This window comes from Diadema antillarum, unplaced genomic scaffold (genome assembly GCF_040938485.1).
Source record: "Diadema antillarum isolate AM-2024a unplaced genomic scaffold, OU_Dant_1.0 seq00000090_RagTag, whole genome shotgun sequence".
Lineage (NCBI taxonomy): Eukaryota > Metazoa > Echinodermata > Echinoidea > Diadematoida > Diadematidae > Diadema > Diadema antillarum.
In genome coordinates, this window is record NW_027271180.1 from 474658 (window position 1) to 499108 (window position 24451).

At 38.0% G+C, this 24451-nt stretch overlaps 1 protein-coding gene across 1 annotated transcript in view; it reads left to right on the forward strand.

Annotated features, from left to right (window-relative positions):
- Window positions 1–24451, forward strand: part of LOC139726581 (uncharacterized) — an 84485-nt gene that overhangs the window by 18832 nt on the left and 41202 nt on the right. The window contains exons 2-3 of the mRNA XM_071637569.1: window positions 13556–13660; window positions 15078–15131. Coding sequence (XP_071493670.1) covers window positions 13556–13660; window positions 15078–15131 — 159 coding nt within the window. The remainder of the gene's footprint in view (window positions 1–13555; window positions 13661–15077; window positions 15132–24451) is intronic.

Genomic DNA, 24451 nt, shown 5'->3' on the forward strand with positions numbered 1-24451 from the left:
TCATGAAATATTGTTCTTTACACACGAAACGGCTGATAATCGTCCGGACTTCCCCTTTAAGGGTAGCAAATATTTCCCCTTCTTTCTGAATGCGGTTAGTCAAGTGCTCTTTTATCATGCTAGAAAAGTGAATTTTTTTGGAATTCCCTTTATATTTTCTTTATATTGTTGTCCACACATGACATCATAACCTCTAGTAGTCTCCTCATCCAGCAGTTCCAATACCAAAACTTTAAAAATTCATAACTTTTGCATGGATTGTCTGATTTTCCTCAAACTTTTACTGATGTGTTCTACTAATGTTGCTGCTTTCACTCAATTCACATTTCTCTTTGGATTTTGGTTTCCTTTAATTTGTTTTTCTTCTTTTTTTAATAGAATGGCTGTCTGCAGTTGTCTGTGATTTGACATTCACTTGTGTATTGAGAAACCTATCGCTGCTTCAGGCTTTGACATGATCCTATTTATCAAGTCCTCCTCTGTTACTCAAATCAGTATTCGGGGGTCAAAGGTTGAGCATCCATGCTGGAGCTATCTAACAGGTGCTGTGTCAACTCTGGTAAGGGTTCAACAGCTAGTCCTTCTCAAGGCTTACAGAGTTTTTGTTTTCCAGGTTTCTGCCATGAATATCGGATGCAAACAAAGTCAAACTGACTAGAAATACCATGCGATACTTAGAGAATTTTGTATTTTGATAATGGAGTATTTTTATATTTGTGGCATCTCATAAACTTCTTTAAAAATAGCTGTTAGCATCATATGACCATGACGTTATGTGCATATTTGAGGATGCTTGCCACATACTGACCTGGCTCTATATTCAGCTGCAAACTACATTTATGAAGGAAATGTTTCTTTGACGTGCTGTTGAAACACAGTTACCGGTATTAACACTTGCATGATTATGTAGTAACCCTTTAACATCAGGCAGCAAATATGAAGTGCATTCAAATGCATCTCTAGAAAATGCAAGTCATACAAAATATGAATGAATGATATCAAAGAATGAGTAGCTTGAAAAGATCCAAAGGCACAAACAAAACAGGATATTATTCAGAGGGGTGAAGGTTCAGGTATGAGTTTCTTCAATTTGTCACCCTCTACAGACGGAGACAAGGGGAAGAAACTCACTCTAAAACAGGTTTTATTACCCATTTTCATACATATATGTATGCCACTTCTCATCCCACGAGCAAATACATTTTATTCCTGGCTATATAATGTGTGATATTTTGATACAGTGGACTGATATGCACAAGCACATTTGCCATGCAGTGATGTCATCATATCTTCAGTATAGATATGCAGGAAGGGGTTTCCCCTCCATGCAGTGTATTTCAGCAATGTGATTGATAGCAGCTTGTACAATGTACAGTATCTACAATGTATGGAAACCAGGTGCTAAAAGCAAAAGCATAGGCCTACATGTACATGTACATGTATCAGAAACATAGCACATACAAAATGTAAAAAGGTGGACATAGAGACAGTTGTGCAATTTTCAGCTATTTGGCTGTTGAAAATGAAAGCAACACTTTTGTTTGCCCTTTTAACCCATCCCCGTCAGCTCCCACAAAAAACGTGGTTTTTATTATTTATGACCAAAAGAGGGCGTCCTAGGACCTCAGGCTTGGCCAGGAGCTGTAGAATAATTTTAGCCAATCACAGAGATCCTTACTGGGACTCAGAAAAATAATTTATGCAAAGAAACATATTTTAGAATGTCTCTTATTGGCCAAAACACCTGCCAGGGGTTCGAGCCTGCTGAGAAACTAATCAATATTCATGTTTACAGCGCGCATGTATCTTTGTTGCCCCAGCAACTGCAGTGATTTCTTACGCGCGGTATCGTGATATCGATCTCCTCATAGAGAGTGCTTGACGATATCTCCTTGTGTGTGTACGTGTACTGCTATGCTGGGGCACGGGGGTGTGTGTGTTGAATTCCATTTACGTTAGTGAGTGTGGGTAACTTCTCTAGGTTTCCCGTCCATTTCTCTCTCTCTTTTCTCTCTTTTGCTTTCGTATCATTCTATATCTTTCATTCTCAGAGTACAATCGTACTTCTGAAAGTGTTTTGTTCATTTTTTCTAAGTGATTATCTCGTTTGCAACAATTTAGAGGTGAGTTTTTGTCCTAGTGTTTGTTGAGTTTTTTGATTGAACACGATGTAGCTTATCTACGTAAGTGCGAAAACACGTAGTTTGTGTGGCACCCACTCGTTACTTTTCCGTGTAAGCATTTTTGCCGTAGTGTCTTCATCGTTCGTCTTCCAAGCATCGTGTTTTCACCCTAGTTTTTCTCATCGTAGTTTTTTACCTCGATTTTTTTTTTTTGGGTGCAAGATGTTCTGTGTATTTTTTTCTACGGTAATATGCCATCGTTGATGATCTTCGTGTATTCATTACTAGTTTTTCACCTCCGTTTCATTTTTGTGTACAACTAATGTCTAACGTGGCGTAGTTACAACTATGTTTAGAGGGACCCCATTTAGAGCTAGTTAGCTAGGTCTGCGATGTCTGTATCGTTTGCTGATATGTCTTGTGAGCTGAGAGTGACTATGATGGGAGTGATATTCAGGGTTTTGCTGTGGTTGAGGTGATGGCAAGATGTAATTTATTTTGTGTAACCATGTATGACATTGATGATGGCGAGTAAAACTACGACACGAGTAGCCTAGCCTAGGCCAATGACGAGAGTGACACTGAAGAAACGGGGGCTGATGCTCGCTCGTCCAATCGTGCACGGGAGTGGTCTAGAGACCTGCATTACAGTTGTGTATTTATATTTTTTTTCCTTTTTCTTATTCACTCGGGTATTGTGCTACCAAAATTCGTGTCTCTGAAGAAACTCGACCAAAAGCTTGACAACAAGTTTGCATCAGGTCTATTCTGTAGTACTAGCACTAGGTTGTAGATCTAAATCATAATGGCGATGCTAGTTTAGTTTTCATTTAGAACTCGATGAAATCCATTTTCTTTGCTCATTTTTCAACTGATAAATTATTTAGAACTGTACTTAAATTCTGATGTACTGCATTCACCATTGTAATAAAAAAGAGCCTGCTGATCAGGTGTTTCATTGTATCCTTTTCATTTCCTCCCTATCCTTTTGGTTTCCTTCCTGTCACTTTCTTCTTTGACCCTGGATGGAAAAAAAAAAAATCCCATCTTGCCATGTAAAGACAGAATACATAACCATCATGAAATATCATGACATTGAAATAATACTAAGAAATATTCAAGTGACCAAAATACTTGTTTGTGAAAATAAATAACAAATGAAAGGTGATTTCTTTATGGAGCAGTTCTTTCAAATGTCAAACAGCTTCGATAATGAAGCAAGTGAAATCTGAAAACTATCCTGGCAACAAGTTGAAATTGATAGGGAATTCTGACAAAAACTGTCACACCATTTGATGTTTGAATTTGTCTTTTTATTGGATGAGATTATACAACTAAGTGCCGCCGATAAAATAACAATCCTCTCAATTTGAACAAGAGTACACTAGTACGACTGACTCAGTAAACAGCTGATTATTTATGCATCGTATCCATGGGCAACTGCGGGGTAACTGCAAGAAGGCGCAGGAAATTAGACTTGAGTCAAGAACGACTATTTATTATTATTTTTTTATTCAAACTATTTTTTTTTTTTTGACTGAAAAAAAAACACCAAAATATTTCATATTACGCTTCTAAAATATAAAATGAATATATGAAGTCTTTTTATCGTGATTTTATGAAGAATTAGAATTATTGAAAAAAATATAGATACTAGACGGGCTGAAGAAGGAAGTCTAATTTCACCCCAAGAATTTGCAACACACCGCATCTCGGGTGCATTCCTAGCGTTCTTGCCGCACTCTCACGATCACCTAGCTAGGCCATGTGCACAAGCCAGTCACATGTTCACAGTACACACGTTGTTAGCCAGTTCACCGATCTCATTCCTGATCTCGTGCGTGTAGAAAATTCTCTCAAAACTAAGCCAGACATGATTTTGGAACATACATTACAATGTCAAGACCTTTTCAGTGGACTTTGAATTCGCTATTTGTCTGTTTTAGCTCTTGAATGTACGACTTCGAACGTCCGATTTGTTTTCTACTACACCACGTGGAGTTCGTATTTTTTCAGCCCCATGCTTCTCCACACACGTCACACTAGCACTGTGTACCTGTACACACACAAGCCATCGCGATCGAAGTTTGAGCGATAGCGATAACATGTGCGGAGCAGACATGCGGATTTCAGCACAGGGTAAATGAGTAGTTGAACGTATCACGATTGTAAAACAAATCTTTTTCTATGTCTCTGCAAATTTGAATTAGGCTATCTCAGCATAGATAGATTGTGATACATTACAAAATAGATTAGCCATAGCAAGAACTTGCTTACATGAGAGTTATTAGATAACGTTGCAAAATAAAAACCCCGTCATTGAATGGAATGTTCCAGAGCTATCTCGGGGGGGCTCGAGGACATTATGGACACGTCGATTCGCAAGTGGGTAAGATGTGATTACAGATGGCTTGAAATGAAGAGGATTTATCGATGAAATACACAGAAACAATATTTTTTCATAATTCCTGCACAATTTATTATTTCTTTTCATAAAATTCACATAAACTAGTGCTGTATTGAGTCAACTAAGTGCATATTAGCACGAGTGTACACGCATCATCCCTCCTGCCTAGTGGGAATGACACAGGCAGTTTTTTCGATGACGTATGAATGCTCTTCGCGTGTAGATCGCGCCGTAGGGAAGATCGCGCCCAAGTTCATGGCCAACTTACTAGGCAGGCACGATATTACAGATTACACAGAGGCCCGTACGTGGATGGGTTAAATGATATACCACTTAATTATTCACTACACAAATGTGATTTCTGTGTTTCGTGTTTGGTCCAGTATTGAATCTGCTCTTACAGTACATGTACAGGTGTATGTACAGATAGCTTTCATATCTCAGCATTCTATTGACATCTCAGTAGTTTACTGTCCTTGATAATTGTTTTGCTATGTGAATTTCCATTAGAAGATAAAAATAGCATGAAAATTCCACATATTTGTAGACACTGGATCAAATTTACAATCTGCCCCCCCCCCCCCAATCTTTCTTGTCACAGCCAGACCATAAGTAGCCAGAGTAGGGAGCTAGACTACAAAGTAGATTCAGGAGCTGGGTCCTTTCAAGCACCCCTCTGTGCAATCAGACCCTGCCTAGTATTATTTGTTTATTCGACCGAGACTAAAAATAGCATCTGGAAGCAATTTTCCTCTCAAGATCTTTGCCCTCTTGTGTCCCTCTGTCTTTTTTCCCCCATAATTCCCTCTTCAGATATTAATGTCTTTTGGCATCAAAACTGTCTTTAAAACTGTCTTTGGCAGAATTTAACAATTCAGAGTATATACTCTGCAAATTCAACGCATTGGGCCACTTCGAGTAAACGATATTTACACTTTCTCCCTCATCATGTGAAGATTGGAATAGAGGAAATGTAATTCATCAGCTGTACTGTAAAGCTATTATTTTCGCGTACACATTTTCTCTCTAATGAGGAAATCACAGACATTTTTGCAAGATGTCGTTTTTGCGAATTGACACCCTGGCTATCAAAGGTGAACTTACCCTTGTAATACTGCATGGCGATATTTTCACCTGTGGTTTAATTTGCGGTCAAGCAGTGATTCATGAAATTCACGAAAATGAATCCCTCATGAATATGACAGCTTTAATGTAGGCCCCTTACAGTATCTGGAATTTGGATATTTCATATAAATTTATAACGTCACACAGTTTACTAAGGTTGAAGTGGGACACACGTAATAGCAAATACTATGAAAATATTTCATGGCTTCAATGATTGTTTTTTTTCAACTTTGCAGACAAAGTTTTCAGATACTGAATAATACATGTATTAAGTTATCTTGTGTTATTTTATGGAACTCAACAGTTTTAAGAGCATAGGCTCCTACATAGACTAGCATGTACCCATGCAACTGGAGATTTTAACAGCACTTTACTATCCAAACAAGTTCATGTTTCTCAAAAACAGTTTCATACATGAATAAAGAAGGTATATTTTATGGAGAGAGTATTCAGTCATTCATAATTTTGCTGTACAGTGTAGATTCACTTGACATAAGATGACATTAAAATTCAGTCTGTATATCATAGCACATGCAGACCAAATGAAAAGAGGTAGAACCAATCTGGCATTTGAACCCATCACCTTTATACAGCATGCCTGACAGCAGCACCACCACCCTATTTGAGGCTATGACATTATCCCTAGTGATTGGCTGGACCTTTTGGCTTTACCATTTGATTTACCTGGAAACATGACTCTTTCCTCTGGAACAACTTTTTCTTTGAGTGCTTGGAAAAAGCTCTGTAGAGGGCTTTTTACACTTGTAAAATTTTGCTTAGCCCCGGACCAACGGTGGGGCTAAGGGGGGGCCTTAGCCCCACCGTTGGTACGGGACTATCCTTAGCCCACTTTCTGTTTACACTCGTTTTTGCCAAAGTGGGCTAGCCCCACCGATAGTACGGTACTATCTGGCCCTGCAAAATAGCAGGGGTTAGCACCGCAATTGCGGTGCTAGCACCGCAATTGCGGTGCCAAGCAAGTGAGTGTAAACAGACCGAAAAAATAATCCTGGGCTAAGCGACGGAGACGAAGTCCGACCCTCACTGACCAATCAGAAACGAGATAATCAAGTGCTGCCGGTGCGTGCGTGTACGTGTACAGTACACAGCGTAATTATGAATATTCATGTGGTTTGGAAAGTCCGGGGCTAAGAAATACGAGTGTAAAAAGGTCAGTTTTCTCCTTAGCCCCGGACAAGAGATAGTACGGGACTAATTGGCGAGTGTAAAAAGCTGAAAAATTGGTACGGGACTAACGATAGTCCTGGGTCAGAGAAAGTCCGGGGTTAAGAAACACAAGTGTAAAAAGCCCTTAGGTGGCTAGGAAATAAACGATACTTCTAGTTCCGCCAGAATACTTATTGGATACCTTTTGCTGTGGTGTGTTTGTTGTTGTTTTGTTCTGAGTTTGTGATGGCTGGAGTATTGGTATGGGCAAAAAGTTGCCTCTAGCTTGTTCAGAATTTTCGTGAAGCTGAAACCATACGTAAAGTACATCAACAGCTACATTGGGTATCAACAGCCACATTGAACGAAATCACTTATCAACCACTAGATGCTTTCATCCAAACTTCCTCTCATACCCCCTTTCATCCAGACCATTGATCAGATAATGGTATCACCAATCATGTGATTATTGATGCATGGTGGAGGCCCTCAAGTTCAGGCAGCTTTAATTGACCTGATTGACGTCAAGAGAGAAATCAAATTGGGTCCAGAATATGACCTGTTTCAAAATTTGGAAATCTGTCAAATATTTATGAGAGAAATGTTAAACTGGCCTCTTTTTTGATCAAACTACTCTTGCACCCTTGGACAGATATAGAGAGCTTTCATACTTTCCAAGATCTTGTTTTTGAGCCAATTTTTCAACATTTTCATGCCAATAGATTTATAGTGGTACGTGTACATCTGAATTCAAACTTAAAGAGATGGCATAGTGTTTGTGGAGGTGAGCATTGGGTTTTTAACTTGTTGCAAGATATCAAGAAAACATTTATGAACTAGTACAGAGCATACCATTTTAGGAGGAGTTCAAAGTTTATTTGATGAAAATCGGGTTTGGAATGACTGAAACATCCACAAACAAAGTAAAAAAAAGCTATCGTAAGAAAAGGTGGGTCCCACACTTTATTAGAATTGCTCTGTTTTGGATATATATCTCAGCCATTTCAAACCAATTTTCATCAAATAAATGTTGAATTCCTCATGAAATTACATGCTCTTTCATATTTCATAAGAGGTTATTATCTCATCAAAAAATGTTAGAAACCTGAAATTAGGTCTCAACCAAAACTATTCGATCTCTTTAAATTACACTTGTCTTCCACTGGAGTTTTGCTAGATTCTAATTACCTCTATGTCTGCGTTGATATCATCTTTCCCATGTTTCAATACCCACTATCAAAACGCATTTTCAAAGACCTTTCAGATAACATGTTTTGAGTTTTTGCATTTGAAATATCAACTCTGTCATGAGTCAATTTGGATGCCTTTTCACTGCGCAGCTGTGCAGTTTGACATAAGGAGTGGAGATGTATAGTTGACAGGGGTTGGTCGGGCAGGTCCGCGCTATAAGCGCGCTTCAAAACATCTTTGCATAGTTTATCAACCCTACAGAAACCCCTTTCTGACTCAATGCACTTTTTCAGCGTTTCAGAAACATGTTTTAAAGTATCAAAACAGCTTTGCATTTTGATATGAGCTACCCAAAACTCCTTGAAAGTTGTTTGGAAACCCAAATTCTGCGCCAGAGGTGAGTTGATAAACATGCCCTTTGTAATCAGAATGGCTTGACATTCCTAATAAAATACTATTGAAGAGGCTGAGCCAATTTTGATTTTGTAGGTATGTATACTTCCACCATGGTGCATATGAATGTGTTCATCATCATTGAAGCAGATTCAGGGTTACATGTCTGATTGACAGGTGGTAGTGTTTGTGATGCAGCTGTCTCGAGGAGTTAGAAGTCAGTGAGAACACTGAGTTTTTGCATGAATGCTTGGCACATATGGATGTACCTGTATTTTTACTCATGTGTAGAAACGTGTGTTGAAATCATGATTACTAACAGTTCTTTTATGTGAAAGCCTGCGCAAGACCCCAACCAACCTAATATTGTACATAGCTGTCAGGGCTACTTGTAGCTCCTTCGTTGCTACAAGTCAGCTAAACTTGAAATCACTGAATGAACACAATGAAGGCCCAGAATACTGGAATTATTAAAATGTTAGCAAAGAGAAATGTTCAGTTGTTGCAGATTTGGGTGTAAAAGGAAGAAGTTGGGTTTTATTCACAAAATACAATGCACAAAATGATGCCAAGGAGTCCTCAGTACTCTAACACTGAATGAAGACTCCATTCAGGCACTGGACATTTCCCACACCTAAATGAATATGAGTGTAGGCATAGATATCAGAAAGACAATTATACAATTGTATGAATCATTGAAAAAAATCAACAAAACATTCCAAAATGTCTGACTCTGTGACAAGGAGTCCCTTTAATTTTGAGTACTAGTACTGACAGTGATTTACATTTTAATATAAGATTGCTATTCTAAATCTTCATGTAGGAGCCTACAGATAAAGTTAAAGGTTGAGACGTGTTCAAATCAAGTTATATGGAGAAAACCTGCCCATAACATTGTACAGAGGGAGACTACCTTGGATTGAGGGTAACTACCTTGGATAGAGGCTAACTAATCCTTAAATTGCTGGTAATAAACCTTGAAGTTTAAACCATTTGAGTGAGTGTCACAAGTATGTAGCTCCATGGTTGCAGTCACCATTTCCTCTCTCTCCACTCTCATATCTTTTCCTTCTCCTTTGCTTTTCATCTTCATTCCTTCTATCTATCTGGATCAAAGTTTATGGGATCAGATTCAAAATGTGCAGAGTACACACACTCAGACACACGTTACACATGTAGACATTCATTGTATGTTTAGTGTGTTTGTCTACAGTACAAACTTCAGGGTGAGTCATACAGTGTTCTTGAGACACCAGTTACCAGAAGGCCCCTGATAGCATGGCATGCATTTATGGCTCTGACTCATTTGCATAATAAAGAAGCCTTTTGAAACTGACCAGCTATACCAACATCTGTCTAGGTCCAGTGTCCAAGGGATTTACCTCTCCGCTGACCCTTCATGTGTTACATAGGCTTGATGTGGACAATAGCCCATGAATAGATTCGTCTGCCCATCTGTAGCCAGGATAGCATTGAAACCAGATTACAGTTTTAGGAAATCACCCCAAAGGAGATTTCGCCATTCTCCTGTGATCATATGACAGGGGAAATCACATGAAATGTGCAATGCCAGTTGGAAATGAGTTTTAAAGCCAAATTTTGAGAATCTGTTTCATTGAAGAATTCCATTTGTGTTTCCAAATGACAGGACACAAAATGTATATTTTTGGTGCTTTACAGGTTATTCAGTGTCCAGCTGGTTTTAGTGATTTATTCAGTGTCCAGCTGGTTTTAGTGATTTATTCAAGTTTGTTTCTAGCCAGCATCAAGACATGTTATCTCATGTGATCAAGTGTTCTGGTGTTACAATGTTGGTGAAATGGTGAATTGGTTTCTTTAGTAGGTCCTACATGTATGCATACAGCTAGTGCTTTAGTTGTAGGAATTTTTGTAACAATCTGACTCACCCATATCTCATACGAGTTGGTATTCATTTGCTTTCCATCGGATGGGTGTATTCTGGTGTCTCTTGAAATGGAGTGATTGTACACTATGCATTCATATTTGAATTACTGTGGTGTTGAATAATGAGTTTATTTATTGGCAACATTGCCACTGGCAAAATACCACGGAGATACATAGTTACCATGGTATTTCACTTGGTATAATTCTCACTCATGATATACCATGATATCTCTGGTAAGCAGTGTGCCTGTGCATAGAGTACAAGCTGTATCTCCTATGGAGAGAGGACAGGAAATGTATCAGGTAATGTGAGAAATACACTAGTGTATGATCGGCGGTATTTTCTGACACAATTCACAATCAAACCTCACATCAATATTTTGTACAAAGTTTGAATTACCACCCTACATGTACATAAATACCATGGTATTTCGTGATGTATTTTGTGGTGGATTTGCATTCACAGTTACAAAACACTGCAAGATATCCCCCCCCCCCCCTCAATGTGAATTACAGTGAATGCACACACATCGTAAATGTTAGTGATGATGATTGAATTGCTCCATTCTCCATGGAGATTGTAATGAGGTAGTGTTGACATCTAACAAGGGAGGCAGGGTGTGTCAGGGGGAATTCCCACTGAGTCAGCTCATCTTAGAATGCGGTGCTACATTGTCAGCAGTGCACCAATCAAATGTCTGTCTAGAGAGATTTACACTTTGTACAATGATGACTCAACTACCGGTAATGTTTATAGTGCAATGACCAAAACAACAACTACAACAAAAAGTGGACAATAATGATGATAAATTATTGCACAGGTGTGTGATGCACAAGAGGAGGATTTGAGATTGTTGGATGTATGATTGATGTAATTCATCAGTGTTGATTACACTGATGATGAGTTTTCCAGGTAAGCGCATTATTCATGGTTGGAAATGAAAGTACAGAGGCGACTGATGATGATGGTATATCTGACGATAGTTTAGAAGCTTGAGAACAAGATGATATTCTCATGCATATAATCAGGATGATGGTTGCCATAATAATAGTTTTCAAATGTATACATTTTTGCTATGCAATGATGTGATCAGAAAGCACTCTGCCAGCTTACCCAGGGCAAGGAAACAGTGTGTTCGACTTTTTGACTTTGATTCATCAAATCTGAAAATAGCCAGCAAGTACAAGTTGATGATAATCTTGAAATTACAGCAGCAACAACAACAACAAAATCACTGTAATATCAAAACCCTTTGTTTCAGAATCCTTGGCATGTTGTACGTCATAAGAATTTTGATATTGCATAATTTGTTTTTAAAGATGCAGTAGATATTTGATTCTAGTCAGTGACTGTAGCAAGAGATATTAGACATGCACCTTCCAAACAGTGCATGAAATCAGTCTATGTGGCAAGTCTTTTTTTTTTAAATAAACCTACAGCCAAGTACCAAACACACAGCTTCACACCATACATGTCTCGTTCATCTGTCATGAATACTCGGGTTTTTGCACTTGATGTTGACCCTACACTTTGTCGGTTGGAGTGTGTCAATATTTTTCCCCTCTCATCCCTGGTATATCGACCTTTAGGGCGCCAAACATTCGACAGTGTTATCATTCTACAAACTTGTACATTTTTTTGTGGGTAAATAGGAGACCTCCAGCAGACAAAAGCAAGACCTTGATACACATCTGGTGCATACATGTCACGGCTCAGTAAACATATCATGTATTGTTGGTGAATATGTATTGAAGTCATCCAAGGATATAGGAGGTGGTGGTTCATTTCATGTTCAGCCAGATCTTGATACTGCTGCAGTAAAGAATTTTTGTTTCATCAATGCCGTTATTGATGCAGTTGGCCAGATAATGAAGCATTGAGTGTGAAATTGTCATCAAGCATCCCAAGGATATCCTAAACATTTGTGCTTGAACTCTTTCATCTATGCCAGGGACTCTGGACAGTCTTCAATGCTTTCAGGTTTTCTGTGCCAATCAGCACACATTGTCCTATATGTTTGTTTGTTTGTTTGTTCAATGTTTTGTTTTGTTTTTTTTTGTCTTTTTTTTGTTTTTTTTGTTTTTTGGTTTTTTTTTTTTTTTTTTTTTTGGGGGGGGGAGTTAGTAACCTGTACAGTAGCTTCCAATCCACAGTGTATAAAGATTGCATTTGCCTCAAGGAAGTGCAGTAATTACATGGAATGTCCGCTCAAATTACTTTTTGATTCTTTGAAGAACTTTTTATTCCTTTTCTTTGTTTTTTTATCATTTTACATTCTTATGTCCTCTTGTGATCAAAGTCTGTGTATAGTTTGAAAAATAACAAGGAAGTCAAAAGTGCATTTTGTTCACCCTGGTCTTTTAAATGAAGACATTGTTAGACTTGCCTAGAGTACCAACAACCAAGTGATATCCTTCAAATACCACACTTTAGACCATCAGATTTCTGACCTTCAGTTCTTTTTTGTTTGGTTTATATCGAATGAAATATAACTCACCAGTCATTAGTTCTGTTTGGATACTTTTTTTCCCCACTTGAACTTCTATGGATATTTATGATTTTGTGAGATGGCACGAATGAGCTTTGTGTATAAACTTTTACCTGATCAAACATGGAACATACATGGTGTACATTGTAGCATATTCTGTTCTTACAGTCAACCTCACTAGGACTCTAGATATCTTCCATACACCTGTAGAAAATGCAATCGTCATGAAAATCTGGTGTTTCAGCATTATCTCAGCAAATCAGATGCTGCCGTATAAAACCAGAGCTCCTGTCCAGGCTACAATTGTACAATTAGCTTCTATCTCTCATTAATTTTTAGGTACAGTCAGTTACTATTGTTACATTGATTTTACTGATGTCAATTCAGTGATGTTTTGATAATTATTTCTGGGTTTTGTTTGTTTGTTTGTTTGTTTGTTTTTGTGCCATAATTTTCTTTGTTTTTTGTGTTTTAATTTTCTTTGTGTTTTATCATTTATTTATGTTGTAGTTATTATTAATATTGTTATCATTATCGGTAAATCCCAAGCCAGGAAATCATCAGCTTACTTTCTTCTGGAAATGTTTTCTGTATAGTACAATTGTGATATAATTACAGTGTATGTATATCCCTACTGCTGCAACAAGCTGCATTGGAATGATTATCTAGCAATGCTGAATGTCACATGAATTACTGTCTGGTGGTTTAACATTAATGCCTCTAATTGTGATGTCTGTTTTGATTGTCTCTTGCAGAAACAAGCCAAAGCCAAGGAACTATTTGACCAGGTCTACTACTCACTGGACGTCATTGAGAAGGATTACTTTGGACTTAGCTATATGGACACTCAGCAAGTCCAGGTAAGACCACAGCCCACACTGGCTTAAAAGGATCATATAGTTTTGGTTGAGACATACCTTCAGGTTTCCAAAATTTGGGGGTGCTATAATGAGAAACATTTTAGGAAATGTGAAAGAATGTGTAATTCCAAGAAGAATTCAGCATTTATTTGATGAAAATTGGTTTTGAAATGGCTGAGATATCCAAAACAAGGAGATCCTGATAAAAGGGGGACCCATCTTATAGTAGGATCACTTTGTTTAACTTTGTTTTTGGATGTCTCAGCCATTCCAAAACCAATTTTCATTAAATAAACTTTTGAAATAAACTCCTCATAGGATGGCATGGTCTGTACTATTTCATAAGTGGTTTCTTGGTATCTCACAAAAAAGTTAAAAGCCCAAGTGAAAATAGCATCAGAGGAAAGCAAACACAGTAAAATTAATTTAGGCCATCATGCAATAAGCATGTACGTGTAGAGTGTTGTTTCTGCAGTTATTTACTCTAGAAACATGTCTATTCTTGACAAATTTATAGTCAGAAGTGTACAGATCTCCATTGTTTGGCCACAGACTGTGTGATGTTTTGCTTGTATGAAACCTGGCCCAGACAAAGCTTCAATAGTAGTTAGAATTATTTTGCAAGTAGCTTTAGCAGCTAAAGGGTTGGTATAGTTACGGTTGAGAAGAGGCTTCAGGTGTCTAATATTTTTTTATGATGATTTTTGAGATAATGTGAAACTGAATGTGAAACTTGAAAGATCATAAGTTGTAAGAGGAATTCCAAGTTTATTTGATGAAAATTGGTTTTGAAATGGCTAAGATATCCAAAACAAAGCAATCCTAATAAACTGGGACCCACCTTTTATCAAGATTGCTTTGTTTTACTTTGTTTTTGGATATCTCGGCCATTTTAAAACCAATTTTCATTGAATAAATTTTGAATTCCTCTTAGAATTGTATGCTCTTGAACATTTCATAAGTGGTTTCTAAGTATCTTGCAAAAAGTTTGATGCTGAATCCTCATCTCAGCCAATGCTATACCATCCCTTTAAATATGAATTATTATTAGAAACACTGCATACTTGCAGCTTAAAAGAGTATCTTAATATAGCAGCTCAGAGGGCACGGACAAATTGCATTTATAATACATTTAATAATTTTAGGGACTGAAAGGATTGTGTAATAAAGAGTTTGAAAAAAAAATTCATTAGTGAAATCAGCAAATTTGTGTTATATACTTGGAAATAAGTAAGGACCATACCAATACAGACAGATATTTAGTACAGGTCTGTAAGTTTAGCCATGTGAGTTTTTATGCCACAGCCACAAAGTGTCGCAGGAAGCAATACTATTGTTATCATTTCTTTTTTGCAAAGCTACCTGTAATGTAAAAAATCTCATGTCTTTGCGTCTGTCTTTGTTTCCATGGGAACAGTATGAGGAAGCGAATGTTCCATATGGTTACAGCATACCTACCCGTGAGAACGAGGTATAGTGATAGAAACATATTTATATTTTCATTTTTTTGTTAAAAATCACCCGCTGCCCATTCTTTGTCAGTTGTGATGTTTGTAGCACGTAAGTGTGTCTCACTCAGTACCATGACATTATGTGTTACATTATCAGGGAAGCATCAGTTATTGGCATGCACTGAAATGGTGAAAAGATGTTGGAAGTAGCGCACAATTTCTTCACAGTACACCAACGTTTGGGGCTGTATCATCTTTAACTCCGGCTTTCACTACAAGTCAAAGAGACTTTATAAAAGAAAAGACTTAGTTTGAAATTTGGAATCATATTCTTAACTTCATTTCACTCATATTTTGTCATTTTAAAGACATGTCTGTTTTTGAACCTTACAGTATTGTGCCTATGCGCTCATATTTGACATCAGGGTAGCCCACAAGGGGTTTGAGCGTGTTGAGGCAACATGGTTGAATTCTTGTGCAACATCCTCAAAAGCCAGCAACATGCTTGGCAACATCCTTGAGAATTGGAGACATGCTCAACTAAAATGTATTCAAACAGAGGAAAAAATGCAAGTACAAAACTGCAGAAACATTCCAACTTCTGCACTTAGAAAATTTGTGTGCAAAACATGAGGCAGAACATAAAGAGCGTAAGCAGCACGATGAGAAATAAGAAGCAAAATATTGCGCGCTACACGCTCATGATACGTGATCCCTGCACGTACAATATCCGCAGTACTCTCACATTCTAAGCTTGCAACATGCTCAAATTTCAAGATGTGGACCAACATATGACATGCCAATCTTCTGTGTTACCATGATATGAATCCTGCGCAGTTTGGCTTTGATGTGACAAGATCCATTCAGGCATGATGCCATCACATTTCCTCATGAATGCATCTGTGATAAAGATTGATGGCCAAAGCGAGTCAGCAGATGTACTGATTGGTGAATAACATACACTTAAGTACATTTTGTTGAAATTGGATGTAGCATTCTCAATATTTGCAATTTTCTTAAAGTTTGACCCTAAGGTATCTTTTTTCATATCGTCAATTTGTTTTTTAAATCTGCAGAGGCATTTAGCCGCACAAAAGCATCAGATAAAAGAATGATCAAAAGTTGCTCTTTGTATTATATCAAGATACCCATTCCATTTCGAGGCTGAAATTCTCCGAAATTAAAGGTGCATGGTCCCGGTGTTTTTAATAGTCAAATGCGTACGCGGGCGCACGGCGCAAGTTTCCTATAGAGACCTATGCTATCGACTCCTCTTTGACACTTTGGCCCCCTTCCCCGAGTCCGAAGAAGTCCGATTCACTGTTGTCAGTGGTCCGATCACAGTTCGGCTCATGATTCGGCTGAGGGGGGTGACAGCTTTAGCAAACTTCTTTTGTGATGTCATAATAACAAGCACATTCATGCACCCTGGCATTACTACAGACTGCGCGATGCGCAGAGAAGACAACGAAGGCAACGTTACTTACAATGTAGCAACACCTATGCACTTTACTCTCGATGACAGCTCAACTTCGGTAATCTTCGTATCAATGCTAGCGGTGATCGGCAGTATCATCAACACCGCCCTCTACACTACCGGGACTATGCACCTTTAAGATAAAAAGAATGTAGAGACAGAGTGACAGTTAGGATTAAACAGCCCTGCAGTGTTTCTGTTGTGTCTATTGGCACTGGTTTGAGCTTTGTGTTGGTGCATTCCCATTACAAAAGATAATGATGATAATCAATAAGGAAAGAAACATTTACATGTATGGATGTCATCTATTCTGACATCATATGTTAGCTTTTCAAAGGCAATGCTGCTTCATGTTTTGATTGTTTGTTATAGTGCTCATCTAGTCTGAAAGAAAGCAGACAGAATTGTAAAGAAATGAGGATACATTTGCCATTTTTAAAAATTTTGCATATTTGCAGATATGTAGAACGATCTCAGTGACAATATGTTGTCTCATACATGTATGCCCATGCTTGTGCTAATAGCTTTCATAGTTCAAATTGTATTTAGCTTGATTTTTAAGTGTGTTCACTTTTAGCTGGTCCACTGCAATAGTTCACACTGTCCGCACAGCTATCAGTCACACGTGCCATATTGTACAGTGTTGTGTTGTTGTTTTTTTCTGCTTTGCTTTTTTTATTTTAAATAAATGCAAATTTGGCCGCAGAAATGATTTTGCAAGTAAAAAATAATCATCTATCACTGTTGGAATTAATTACTTTTTATCTTTTTAATATTTTAGCATTTTGTATTTTTCCCAGGCATTGGTTTGTGACATAGTGATTGTTTATGATAGCAGTAGCCATCATTCACAGGACATTGTGTTTAAAGAAATACGGTTGATGCAAAATGATTCTTACACCTGTCATATTGGAGTGTAATGTAAAAATTCATTTTTAAACTTTGTGAGATAATTTACTATGCAAATAACTTTTCTGTGTTGGTATAAGTCCAGCAGTTTTATGTCATTTTCATTTCATATTTTAATGTCACTGAAAGAAATTTTAAACCAGGGGCTTTTGACTAACAAAACTTTCATGTTTTAAAATGTTTGAATCGGCCATAAAAAAGTGCAGTGTCCTTCAGAAGCTTATGAACCACCAACAAGCAGTTGGTGATGTCATACCTAAAAATAGAATGTAGGAAGTTATGGCTCAATGGTCTGAGTTGGTCAGAAAAATAATGGCAGCAACAGTACAGGTGATAAAGCTATCATTATTCAGAATTTTCCTTTACAATCAAAGGGAAAAGATACAAAGGTTGTGTATCTATTCCCCCCCCCTCTATTTATGTCAAAATGAAGTGAGAATTAATTTATTCAACTTGCTTCATTTCAGAAAATTTATCAATTTTCTCTTCTTATTATTACAGTCTCTGCAATAGGGATTTTAGCCTTATAGTGTTTGACTAGATGACATTCAGTATTTAAAGATGTGATTTTATGTTCTTTCAAAAGTTCTGTGTTCATGATTTATTGATCTCATGCTGAGCGATTTCATTTCTTATCTCCCAGAAAAAATAAACGTGAAGATCATGAATTTAATCTTGTGAAGTGCCAACCTGTGATTTGTTACTGACACCTTTCACCCTGTGTTGTTATCAACACATAGAATATACAATGCAGCCTAAAAGGGGGTGTTTAGATGGATAGTTTGGTGATCTACAGCTGTAGTTAAGCTCAAGTTTTACAACTTTCTACTCCCTACCTGAAATTTTGGAGGTGCAACCAGTACTTGGTAAATTTCACGTGCTGATGGGAAAGTCAGTTTTTTTCAGCTCACCATTTCATATTTTAAACGGGGATGTTCTTGGCCACTTGCAGGGCCTAAACAATGCATAGAGGTTGTACCAGCAGCTGTAATGGCTGCCACTATTCTCCTTGTGCTGTAAGTGACTCACAGAGTAAATGAAGCCTTAGAGTTAGATCCTTTAATATTTCTTGATCAGACTATAGCCATTGTGGGTGCTGCTTTCACCTTCTCCCTGTTTTAAAGAGTAGATCAGTTGATAACACCTTGACCTCATGGGGAAAAGGTCAAGTCGAGGTCCTGTCCCCAGGGGGTCGGGAAGCCAGAAGAAAGGGGGGGGGGGCGACTGACACGTGTCATACAATGTATACACCAAATCTGGGAACCAGCTGAGGGAAATGCTAGTTTGTTCACTTGGTACTTTGTAGTCTCAAAATGCTGACATTAAATTCAGACGTTTTCCACAGTGTACAATCTCATCATGTAATGTTAACGTGGAACTGCGAAGTTGTAATTTACCTTTGTATGTTTGTTTGTTTGGTTTTTTTGCCTAGAGCTTGCTTCTTTCCAGAATACTTTGAATTTTAAAGTTGAAATAGTCTAGAGGGTGGTAATTATACATGGTATTCTTTATCAAGATACGTGTATGGTATGTCCATTTACATGTGTGTGAGACCTCACAATATTTTGTTATCAACTTTATCATCACAAGTGAGTGCTTTGGCCCATTCTCAGCACAATATACAGTACTTAGCATTAAAAAAAAATGTGGTATTTGACGTTTACTTTGGGTGATAAAAGAAAAACAAGTGTGATGTTGCTGACATGAGAAAATGTTGAAGTTTTACTGTCATACTTTGCCTGTGTGGTTTCTGCAAACAGCAGTCTTGCCAGCTACAGATCTGTAATTCATGTAATTTCACAAGTGGGAAGAGATCTCTAAATTTAGCATACAGTTGAACCTCTCTTATCCGGCCTCCCTTTATCCGGATCTCTCTATTATACGGACGCAATCTCGCCGTGATTTTTAAAAAAAATATAATTATGGGAGGAAAGGGGGATTCCCAACTCCTTGAGAACTCCTAACAGTTACACAAACACACATGAATTACATGTACTTGATACATTTCTTAATAATTATTTAATAGGTATAAATCATCCCAAGAATTTAAGAAAATGATTTCATTCTTGCAAACACGAACCTCTATTTTGGGGTCTGTTACTGAGTGTAGCAATGAAAAGGTTGCAGTATACACATTACTACATGTGGTACTACAATGGGCTACATCAGTACATGTGTATGTATATATAATATGTACGTATGTATAAAGCATTGAGTCTCCCATATCCGGCCAAATCCCTTATCCGGATGAGCCCCGGTCATGACTTGTCCGGATACGAGAGGTTCAACTGTATATTAAAGTCACATGCATGATGGCAAGTTCTCTGCAGTGAGGGTACTCACTGCAAATCATGACTACCAAGCAAAGTAAAAAAAAAAATTGACATTCCGGTGTGTGATATTTCTGGCGATGTTAAACCTAACCCTTGATGCAGTTGCTTAGCAACTATCATCGTCATGTTGCCTGCAAGTGCTTCTTACATCATGATTTTTCATCATCATTGTGAATGGCTCTTGTGATTGATTTGTGTGAACATATCAGTTGTACTTTTCAAACCGGTATTTCTATAAACAAATACAGTACGCGCAATAGAAAACGCCCGACGAAAGTGCGTCCAAATTTCGTCCCAACGCTTTTTTCGTTGTTGATTTCGTCGGGGACGTTTTCAACGCTTTTTGCGTCCAGACTTCATGGACGGATTTTGGACGAATTCAACGAATTCAACGAAATCCCCGAACGCTTTTCCGAAGCTGTGGACGCTTTCAACGCTTTCGACGCTTTCAACCCTTTCAACGCTTTCAACCCTCTGTACACATCACACACACAGCTACACTGTATACAAAGTTAGCTCGAATCGCGAATCGCTAGCTCTCCCTTCGTCGAAGTTGTCTAGGTTTCCCGTCCATTTCTCTCATTTTTCTCTCTTTTGCTTTCGTATCATTGTATCCCTTTCTTTTCAGAGTACAATCATACTTCTGAGAGTTTAGTTTTCTCATTTTTATTAAGTGATTACCTTGTTTGCAACAATTTGGGGTGAGTTTTTGTTCGAGTGTTTGTTGAGTTTTTCGATTGAACGATTTGTCGATTATCTTCGTGTGTGCGAGGACCTTGTACCCACTCGTTTGTTTCCGTGTAAGTATTTTTACCGTAAAGTGTCTTCATCGTTCGTCTTCACGCATCGGGTTTTCACCTAGTTTTCCTCATCGTAGTTTTCCACATCCATTTTTTTTTTCCGGTGCAAGATACTCTGTGTATTTTCTGCTACGGTAAAATGCCATCGTCGATAGTTTTTGTGTATTCATCGTAGTTTTCCACCTCCATTTCATTTTTGTGTGCCAGATGTGTAGCTAGGTCTGCGATGTCTGAATCGTTTACAGGTTTGTTTTGAGAGGGATTTTGAGGGTTTCGCGGTGGATGAGATTGACTGGAATGATAGTGATAATAATAATGATTCTACTATCTAGTGGTGTTGATATACGAGCTCTTTTGATGATGCAATTTATTTCGTGTGACCGACCATCATGACGTTGTCGTTGGCGATGACGAGTACGAAACGAGTAGCCTACACATGTACAATGTAGGCCTGTAAGACGAGAGTGACACTGACGACATGGCCTGGCCCTGGGGGCGGTTTTAGTGTTGGCTCGCTCGATCGTGCACTGGAGTGGTCTAGAGACCTGCATTTTATTTTTTCATTTAATTGTATCCTTTTGCCTTTTTCACTCTGGTTTACTGCTACCAAAATTTATGTCTCTGAAGAAACTCAACCAGAAGTTAGACAATATGTTTGCACATCAAGCCCAAGTCTGTCAATTGCGATGTTCCTACTCCTTTTTAACTCGAAATCCCATTTTCTTTGCTCATTTTTCCACTGATAAATTATTTAGAACTGTACTGCATTTCTGATGAATTGCTTTTGTGTTATATCAAGAGCCTGCTGAGTAGGTGTTTCATTCTATCCTTTCAATTATCTTTCTATCACTTTCTTCTTTGACCCTGGATGGAAAAGAAAAACCCTATCTTGCCATGTAAAGACAGAACACATACCATCATGAAATATCATGACATTACTAAAGTAATAAAAGAAATAGGAAAGCGATGAAAATTCTCGTTTGTAAAATCATAAATCAAAGGTGATTTCATATGAACCAGCTCTTTGAAACGTATTTAATTTGCCTATTGATACTTGCTTTGCAAGTACACTGTATACGTTTTCTCTCCCATGGACTTTGTGTCCCCCTTTTTTTATGTGCTTTAATGATTATTATTCTAGTTTGTTTTGTCAATATCATCATTATTGCTGTATCATTATTACCATACTTTGATATGGTTAATTGCATTTGTTGATTGACTCTCACTTTCATTTTGTTGCCTCCTCTTGGTACTTGTGCAGATCCTTTCTAGGGCTTGCTGTTTGCTCACCCCCCCCCCCTTTGCTGTTGCTATTTCACTCTTTACCTTTCTTTATCTCTCTGTTGTTCCTTATCTTGTTTGATGTTGCCTCCATATTCATCCTTTTCCTTCAATGGTTGCCCCCTGGCCCTCACGACTATTACTAACCTTCCCCTGCCTTTTGTCTGTCCATCCTCCTGCTCTAATCCCCCTCCCTTTACCTGTTGGGCTTCTTGCCCATGACATCCTGACCTACCCTCTCCTTTTGTTTTCTTTGTTTCGTGTCCCTTGCCTGTTCCTGACTGTTCTTGTTGTGTGAAGTCGCTTTACATACGTGGTTGCTTTTTCTTCCTATTTGCCATTTTGCTTCTGACGAAGATTCTGCTATGATCGAAAGCTTAGGTCCCTTTTGACTCTATCCTAAAAACATTCATGTACACTCCCAAAACTTGCGGGGCTGTAGTAATGGAAACTTCATTATCTAGCATGGGAGGGGGAATGCTTTCATTTTCTCAAGAGAGTTTGTGTGAGAGAATGCAAAACTTGATTGAGTGTTGCCAAGTTGTTTTCAAGCTTCTTCATTTTATTTGATCTTAAGCATAATCACTTTCGTAAGTACATGTACAGTATTACGATTTCTTCTCCCCTGACTGTAATCGGAAAGTTCGCCATAACGATGATCGCTAATGTGTTTGCAGATGTGCCGATATGGGAAACACGTGGTTCAAAGGAATGCACCATGTGCTACTGCAAGTTTAATGGATAGAATGCGCCATAGGCTTAGTTACGGTAAACAGTTTACGTTCGATGCGAATGATTATTACGTCTTTCAGGATCGAAGAATAATACACACAAAACATGCAAATAAACAAATCCACGAACGAGTGTTGATAACCAAAATTCATATAATGAAAAGTAATAGGCAGTTTTGATGAGCGTGAAATTAATTGTCATAATTTTGCTGTTTAATCGGGTGGTGGCTGCATCACATAGGACATCGCAGTGAATTTGTCTAGGCATATGAGACATTTCATATATTTCTGTGATTGCATTTTTGAGTGATTAATAAATTCCTTTTAACAGTTCGGGAACATATAAATGCATTGTACTTAGATCAAGTACACAATAATCGACGGTTCGATGTATGCGCCTAAAGAAAGGCGAAAGAATCAGAACATCTTTGCAATGATTCCTTTAACTCAACTCACCAGCGAGTTCTTCGATCGATATTAGACCAGTGCGCGCATTCTTTCGACTGGCACCTGGGGTCTGGCACGCACCTGGTTTTGTGGAAATTTCCACAAAGGGAGAGGGTGGGGTTTTTCCAATCCCAAGAGACCGCATTACACAAGAAGACAATCTCGTCGCTTCTATTATTTTCCGTCACTTGTGTTTCCCCCTTATTCTTTGCTAATAATGAACATTTAGGTTGAACTTGATGATGGTTGTTCACACGTGGTTCCTTTTGTTGTGAGGTGTAGGTATTTTCTTTTTTATCATTCTTGGGAGGGGAAAGAAGAGTAAAAGAGGGAAAACTCATTTAAATAAACGAAGGGCACGTACGCTCAGCATCCACAGCAAGCCGTCTTTTACATCAGCATCGTTGATTATCATCACCATCATCAGGCATCACTCCGATAATTTTGTCCTTTTCTTATAAACATTTAGAAACACGATCACCATCACTCGAGATAAACACGTAGCAGTGGCAGATCCAGAGGGGGCGCATGAGGCGCACGCCCCCTTTATTTATCGTTAAAAGAAAAGAAAAAAAAAAGAAGTGAAACCCGGAAGTGGCACCAGAAATATTACAGAATTCCTGGATCCGCCCCTGCCTGTACGAAAATAAATGACAACAAACAAAGTATCAACAACCTCCCCGACAACTACATAAACATTACCACAGAGCACACCGAAGCGGCTGGGATCAAACACCCTTCGAAATACTGCAGCAAAGCGGGAAATCGCCGTTACTAAAATGCATATGTACACAGTGCGAGGCAATTGAAAGAATTACCTTTAAATATTTCAGAATATAAAGGGAACAAATTAAGTGATATGAAACGAAAGAAATCGTATACCAAACGAGAGGTATGAGAAACGACCTCCAATATTATAGGCCCTTAGCCGCAGCATATCAACAAACATGAGTAGGCACACGGAATATGCGTGTTTGGGATTCCTCCCTTCTATATTTCTTTCCTGAACTACTAGTATTCCCAAATAAAATAAAAAAAAAAATTCCCGAATAAAATAATGACTAGTTTGTTACTCTGAAAGTGGTGTTGTGAGTAAAGGAAGTTCGTTTATCCGAAAACGAAAGGATTGACACTCCGAAGGTTTGCTAATCGAACAATGACAAAAAAAAAAAATAATAGATTTTATTTTCACACTAGGTACGAACGTCTGCAAGGTGTAGGGAATTTGCGTGTTACGGAACATTTTATCAGTTTCGCATCAGCGAACTTTACGTGGGTACTACAAAAATGCCTCCCCCCTAAAAAAAAAAAAAAAAAAAAAAAAAAAAAAAAAAAAAAAAAAAAAAAAGTATTACACCAACA